The sequence below is a fragment of the Mesoplodon mirus genome (assembly GCF_964341445.2).
Source record: "Mesoplodon mirus genome assembly, chromosome: 9".
Lineage (NCBI taxonomy): Eukaryota > Metazoa > Chordata > Mammalia > Artiodactyla > Ziphiidae > Mesoplodon > Mesoplodon mirus.
This window is the reverse complement of record NC_138985.1, coordinates 59,904,243-59,912,000: the sequence shown is the minus strand read 5'-3', so window position 1 is coordinate 59,912,000 and position 7,758 is coordinate 59,904,243. Positions and strand designations below refer to the sequence as shown.

At 40.1% G+C, this 7,758-nt stretch overlaps 1 protein-coding gene across 7 annotated transcripts in view; it reads left to right on the top strand.

Annotated features, from left to right (window-relative positions):
- Positions 1-737: 737 nt before the first annotated feature.
- The window catches only part of AKAP9 (A-kinase anchoring protein 9), a 152,864-nt gene continuing 145,843 nt past the window's right edge, over positions 738-7,758 (top strand). For all 7 annotated transcript variants that reach the window (XM_082631818.1, XM_082631816.1, XM_082631814.1 and 4 more), the window contains exon 1: positions 738-1,067. In XM_082631818.1, coding sequence (XP_082487944.1) covers positions 1,020-1,067 — 48 coding nt within the window. In that variant the 5' untranslated portion in view covers positions 738-1,019. The remainder of the gene's footprint in view (positions 1,068-7,758) is intronic.

Sequence of the window (7,758 nt, the reverse complement as noted above, 5' to 3'; positions counted from 1 at the left end):
AAGCCTTACAAAACTTCCAGGTAAGCTACAGGAGGATAGGTAACTTGTTCAAGATCATTTAAGCTAGAATGTCTATATTGGCTTCGTCTTCAACCCGGGTTCCAAAGCCTAGGCTCCTTTCAGAACACCATAGCTAAGGGGAAGCTCTAAGGAGGGGTGGGAGAGGATTAAGTTAGGCTGGAGGTAACAAAGAGATCAGAAAAGGTATCCCGGACGGCGCGTGAGGTGGGCCTTGAAGATGAACCGGAGACTGGGCAGCCCCGTGGGAGGAAAAGGGAGGGGCTTTCTGCTAAGGAAGGAGTGAGGGCTACTGGCTGCTCTCCCAATCCTCCGGGTTGAGCAGTTGTCCGGTAGGTCCCCTCCCCGCCCCCCATCTTTTCCTTTGGGGTTTTTCAGCGTTCACCAATTTCACCTTTAGGGACGTGTGTTTTCTTTTTTCCCTTGAAATTTTAAACATCTCCATGTTTTAAAAGCGACCAGAGTCCCTTGTACGGTGGTGGGGGTCCGACCGGCGCCCCTGGCGCACCCCCTCTCTCCCACCTCCTCAGCCAGGCCGCCACCTGGGGAGTGGCGTTAGTCCCCGGGGAAGGGGGCTCTCTCCCGCCGGATTCTCGCCTGTGGGCGCCGACGTCGGAGGCCGGGTTGGGGCAGCCCCCGCGGCGGCGCGCATGGTTGGCGAGGGCGGGGCGGGGCGGGACAGGGCGGGACCGCGCGGGACCGCGGGCGCACCTGCCCCGAGCGGCCGGGCTCGCGGCGGCTGCGCGGACAACGTCCCCCTTCCTCCCGTCCCGCCGTGTGTTTACGTGGAGACGAAGATGGCGGCGGCAGTGACGACGCTACCCGTGCGGCCGAAGACGGTCAGCCAGTGAGCGCCGAGACTAGTTCCACTCGGGCGGGGGGGAGCGCCTGGCCCAGCCCTGCTCCCCGGGCCGCGGAGCTTGCGGTCGCACCCCCGTGTGAACCGACCTTTCCGTTCCCGACCCCCTGCCTGTCTTCCCCCAGCCTTCCCTGCAGAAGCTATGGAGGACGAAGAGAGACAGAAGAAGCTGGAGGCTGGCAAAGCCAAGGTAAGAGAGCTGGAGGCCGCCCGGCCTGCGCTGGGAGGTGGTGGCTGGGAAGGGTTGGGAGGGGGCCTGGGAAGCGGAGATCTTAGCAGCCCTGGTGCGCCGCCTGGGGAGGGAGGTGCTGCAGGGTATGCGTTTCCCCCTCGCCTTCTCTCCCTTTTCCAACTGAAAAAGCCTGGTGATAAACTACCTAGCGGATACTTCCGTGATGATTGGGTGCTGTGGCTCCTTTCTCGTGAATGCCCAAATATTAAAAATTCCTCTTTTACTGTACTGCCATAAGCTGATATTTATTGCTTTTAAATCTCCAACGTTTCGCTTTTTTAGGGAGTTCTCTGGGTTGTGCAGGCATTGTGCTTTTCAGGGTGGGGATTTGGGGCCTTTCTTTATTCGGTAGGGGATTTGTACGCTCATCATCAGCTTGGCTTTCTTAGGTGGCACGCTGGCACTCTTGGGTGTGTGATTGGCCTGTGACAGCTGCCTCAGCCGTGGCTTGAGTGTGCCACAAGTGCCAGCTGTGAACTTCGCTTTAGGGCCGTTTTTAGAAGCATGGCTTTGTATGTTTGTGTTTGGAGGTCTTTGTCATGGCATGCGCTTTGTATTGTGTGGAATGTTAATGCAGTGTGTGAATGGAACTCCTGGGGACGCAAGGTTCCATATTCTAAGCAACACCTATAGAATTCCTGCTTTAAATAATTGAATTGTTTTATATATCTTGTTGAGTCCCAATGTGTGTATGAAAAAACCTGTAAAGCAAACAATGCAAAAGGTATTATTCACTGGGTTTCATGAAAAATTTAACATAGACAAAATATAAATTAAATAGAACATTTCTTTTAAAAATTACATGTTTGAGCATATTTTCTGTCTGGCCTCAAAGGCTCCCTTCCTCCCTATAATGAAATTACCGTTTTTAGACTATATTTTGTCTTATTAGAGATCACTGTTAGTAACCATAGTTGCACCTCAATTAAATTATAATATAATTAACTGTTTCTTCTCTCTTCCTCACCTTCTCCTTCCTCCAAATAAACAAATAAACGAGACTGGGTCTGTGATTTCAGTAATCACTGAAGGGCCGTACTGCAGAGATACAGTGGTAGATGCTTAGCACAAGTTTCTTAAATGAATATAAACATATGAACTAGCTTCATATTATCTAAGGTCAAAGCGTGAGTGCTTGTATGTTATCGGATAGATTATTATTTTAGGATCTATACATCGAAGGAGAAGGGAATCGAGGCATCTTTAGAAGCCCAAAGTTGCTAACATTTCTGCAGTCTGAGGGTCTGAGTGTGATCTGTGAATCCAAGAAAGTGGAGGTACAGTGTGCACCTCCTTCCAAAAGCATCGAAGTTCTGTTCTAATTAGACATTTTGTTTGTCTGTTTGTTACCTGAGAATTTTTACTGTCTACCTCCAGAAGTATCTTTCCTAAGTATATGTGAAGCAGTCCAAAAAACATAGTTTACTTTGGACAGCACAGTTCATAATACAGGATTTATTTAAATTGCTTTGATTTGGCAAAAAATAATTCTAGGGCTTCCCTGGTGGCGCAGTGGTTGAGAGTCCGCCTGCTGATGCAGGGGACACGGGTTTGTGCCCCGGTCCGGGAAGATCCCACATGCCGCGGAGCGGCTGGGCCCGTGAGCCATGGCCGCTGAGCCTGTGCGTCCGGAGCCTGTGCTCCGCAACGGGAGAGGCCACAACAGTGAGAGGCCCGTGTACCGCAAAAAAAATAAATAAATAAATAATAATAATAATAATTCTAGTTTCTTTGTGTGTATGTGTGTTTTTTGTTTTTCAAAATTCTGCCTATGGGATAAAAATCTTCTTTTAACATTCACTTTTATTGTAGAAGATTATCTTCTATAATAGATCCCAACTTTTCCAGTCAGAAATAAATCTGTGAGACATGTAAGGCAAGATATATTTGCTGGAGCATTGGCGACACAATATAAAAACACTGGAACAAACTTCAAAGACAATATTAGGAGAATCGTTTTCTAAACTATATTAATGTGATGGAATATTATTCAGCCGTTAAGGTTATGAAGACTGATAGGAACATGGAAAATAGAATGAAAACAGCATCATCAAAAATAGTGTAGACATTACTTCATTTGTATAAATGTGTGCTTTTAGATTAGGACTTAAAAACTTTGGATTGTAAGTGTAAGGTCGTTCAGCAAACCTGTATCGAACTCCTGTTTTATACCAAGAGCCGGAGATAACAGAGGTGGTGATAGTCTCTGTTTTCATGTTGCTCAAAGTTTAGTGGGACGGACAGACACTGGGTAATAAGTAGAATGAGAGAGATGGTATAGTAGGATATTGGGCGAATTTTTTCATTTGGTAAAATGTGTTAAATGTTGCTACCTCATTTTTAAGACTGTTTTACAAAGAAGGCTCTTGATACTGATATTAAGGCAGTCTAGCATAATATCTATCAGGTAGTAAGTACTCAGTAAATATTTGCTTAGTGAATGAATGAGCAGAATGACTATGAGTTGTTAATGGGTGCTACTTTACTAGCATGTTGTAATTTAATAACAGTATTCCACAATTCTCTTAATTGGAAGTATCTTATTGCTGGCATTAGAAATCTCTTAAAATCATCATTTCTAAAACTTATTCAGATACTTGGTTCTCTAAATGTCTTGTTTGTTCATTGGACTTAAATATTGTATTTGATAGTCTAGTTTTACAAACCACAACTTGTAAATTTTTTACTTGGTGTTTGGTAAGCTGTTCATTGGAAAACTTCCTTTCTATATATCTATAAATGATCATTTTTTTTAAATGACCTGTCGTGTATACAGTATAGTATACTTTATAAAATGTGTTATACCAAGCAAAATCTGCAGCGATAGGAGAATAAATTTTGATATATATAGCCATTAAAATAATTCTATAGAAACTTTCTCATTGGGGAAAATGCCCACAAATAATGCCAGATTAATAAAAATGTTACTGAAAAAAATGTATGTATATATTTATATATGAAGACACCTGAAAAAAAAATGCACCAAGATATAAATGATGGTTATCTCTGGGTGGTGGGTTATAGGCAATTTTAATTTTCTTTACACTTTTAGTATTTTCTAAATTCTCTGCAATGTATTTCTTTTATGACCAGTAAAAATGTTTAAATGCCATTTTTAAAAACAATAAAAGCTTATCAAATATAGTATGTTGAATAACATGTTATATTTTATGATCATTTTACAGAAAAAGGAAAAGAGGCACAGAATAACTAGGTTTCCCAAGGGCACTGACATTAGTGTAGTCCTGGAACTATAATTCTTATTCCAGGGCTGCTTGCATTATATAGTTGGGATTCTATATTATTAGACATTTATAGATATCCTTTCTGACTTTGTAGTTCTTATCCTTTTTCTCTGTCAGTTCTCATTGCCACGAACATGCTTATCTTGCCTTGCTCCATCTCTGCCTTCTCCCCTAACTTGCTGTTTTAGATTTGCTGTGACTAGAGAACCCAGTAACTGAGCTTGATACAGTGGTTTGTAATAACCAAGCATTGATGGAGCCTGGTGAATGGGCTTTATGACAGCTTAGTTCTTCTGCTACCTGTTGGTTTTTTCGTTTGCTGTTGAGTCCTCAGCTACTTCCTCAGTGTTGATGTAGTAAGAAGCCTGACCTGTGGAAATGTGAGACATTTCTGCATTAAGTAAATATTTTCAGAGCTGGGCTAACCCCCCTGCAAGGTGCTGACAGGGACAGTACTACGTAGGCTGTCCTTGTGTTGATCCAAACTATTCTAACTTCACTTTAAATGACTTCATTTTTTCCCAAGTAAAATTATTTACAGTATTATGTAAAGAAAGTATTGTAATATTAGCTAACAAAATTAGAGGACAGTTATGTATTCAGTATAAAATTACTTCTGCAAATTCACCTTAGGTATACTTTTTAACATTCTGCTGCTAATGTAGTAGAATTCAGTAAAACCAAAGTTTTTAATAAACTATTCAGCATTTTATATAATTGGCATTATTTGTTGAATAATTATTAAAAATTTTTGCCTATTGCATTCAGTAAATACTAATCATATGATTTTTATTTGTTTAATGAGCATTTTCAGTTTGGAAAGTAGTGCCAATTGTATGCAAAAAAGGACGGTGCTCTGTGCAAGCTGTATATTAGGTTATTGATAACAGGACTTTTCAATTACTGTTTCCACTCAGATAGACAAAGTTAGTTATGGTGTACAATTGTTCTTTGCATATTTCAGACACAGTGCTCCACCACTAAGAAAGTTGCTCTCCATCCTTGTTTCTTTTCAACTTTCTAGATTTTAATTGTTATATGTGACATAGCTTGCTTAGCTTTCAAAGTGTATACAGGAGTTTGATACCATCAACATTTATTGCAACAGTGGTGCATTGTCTGTGACTTAAAAACTTAATTCATGACCTTTAGGCTTTGTTGGAAGAAAAACAAAGCAAAACATGATTTTTAGATTATGAGCTTTAAGAGAGAATATGGAGGAAAGAATGGGCAGAACAGGTTTCTTGAAGTATGTATTGAAGAAAGGTTTTTAAGGCCATTCCAAGAAATGGCAGGAACAGGGATAGAGAAGTGGTTGGGTAAAAAAGATCCTTAAGATCCAATGAAGAGAGATTTGGCAAGGAGGTCTGTGGTGTCCTGTCAGTGAAACTGAAAGTCGAATGAGCACATGGAAAAGAGGAAGTGAAAAAGATAGGACATATCCAAGTGACTGGAATATGACAAGATTGGGGCAAAAATTATTTTCAAACAAAACACCTCTTATTTTTATATGTAAAAAAGTTTGTCGTAAGAACTAAACTGTGACCGTAAAATATTTATCTGTTATAGGCTACTGATTATTGAAATGTAAGTGAATTTCTTCTAATATGGAAGCTAAAAAAGGTTCTCATAGTAAATTGTTAAACATTAAATGATAAGGAACATTATTTATATTTATTTCTCAATTAATTTCCATTGAAATTGGATATCTTATTGCATTAGTTAGCATCTCTTTAAAAAGTTTAATTTGGAAAGTTTCAGAATTTTTTAAAGTTTCTTTATAAACTTATAAAGGTTGTTTTGCATCTGGGGCATGGCATCTATGTGTATTTATATGCTATTTGTCGTACAAGAACGGGCACTAGGTCTTTGGAGACATTTACTGGCTTATTTGTTCAACTAACAGTTTTGAACGCCTACAACTGCAGCTATGGACTTTTACTTGGCAAGCATTTATTTAAATTATCATGAGTCTGTGCCTTATTGTCTGTGGGAATAATCCTGTCACAGTCCATGACTCTTAGCAGGTGTTTTTGAAGAATAAATGCAGTAATGATTGAGAGCTTTTTGAGTTCTTCTGGTGCTAGATATAAAGAATCTATGATTTTTTTTTTTTACTTGAGGTGGAAGTCATATAAAAATTAACCATCTTAAAACAATTCAGAGGCACAACAGTTCAGCGTTGTACAACCACTTCTATCTAGTTCTGGAACATTTTTAATCATCCCAGAGTAAAGCCCTGTATCCATTAAGAAGATACTCTTCATTCCCTACTTCCCCCAGCCTCTAGCAACCACCAGTCTGCTTTCTGTTTCTATCAGTTTACATATTCTACATATTTCATATAAATGTAATCATATACTGTTTGACCCTTAATGTCTGTTTTTTTTGTTTGTTTGTTTTCACTTAGTATAATGTTTTCAAGGTTCATCAGTGTTATAGTATGTATCAGTTCTTCATTTCCTTTTATGGCTGAATAATGTTTTGTTGTATGTATATACCACATTTTGTTTATTTATTCACTGATGGGCATTTGAGTTGTTTCTACCTTATGGCTATTGTGAATAGTGCTGCTTTGAAGATTCGTATATAGTATTTGAGTACCAGTTTTCATTTCCCTTGGGTCTATATCTAGGAGTAGAATTTCTGGATCATAAGGTAATTCTATGTTTTTTGAGGAACCACCAAACTTTTTCCATAGTGCCTGTATCCATTCCCACCAGCAGTGTATGAGGGTTCTAATTTCTCCATATCCTCACCAACACTTATTGTTTTCCATTTTTTTAAGTATATTTGTTTTATTTTTATTTTTGGCTGTGTTGTGTCTTCATTGCTGCGCGCGGGCTTTCTCTAGTTGCAGCTGGTGGGGGCTACTCTCATTGAGGTTAGCGGGCTTCTCATTGCAGTGGCTTCTCTTGTTGCAGAGCACAGGCTCTAGTTGCGTAGGCTTCAGTAGTTGTGGCATGTGGGCTCAGTAGTTGTGGCTCGCGGGTTCTAGAGTGCAGGCTCAGTAGTGGTGGTACACGGGCTTAGTTGCTCTGTGGCATGTGGGATCTTCCCGGACCCAGGCTCCAACCCATGTCCTCTGCATTGGCAGGCAGATTCTTAACCACTGTGCCAGCAGGGAAGCCCCTCTATTTTTTTTAAATTATAGCTATTCTAGTGGGTGGGAAGTGGTATCTCATTTTGCTTTTGCTCTTTAATTTCCTAATGACTAAGGATGTTGAACATCTTTTCATGTGCTTATTGGCCATTTGTCTGTCTGTCTTTGGAGAAATGTCTATTCAAGTCCTTTGCCCATTTTTTAATTCTATTGTTACCAACTTCTTTTACATAATATTACTGATTATTACTTATTATATTTATATTACATATATATTTATATACTGAGAGGGAAAGAGAGG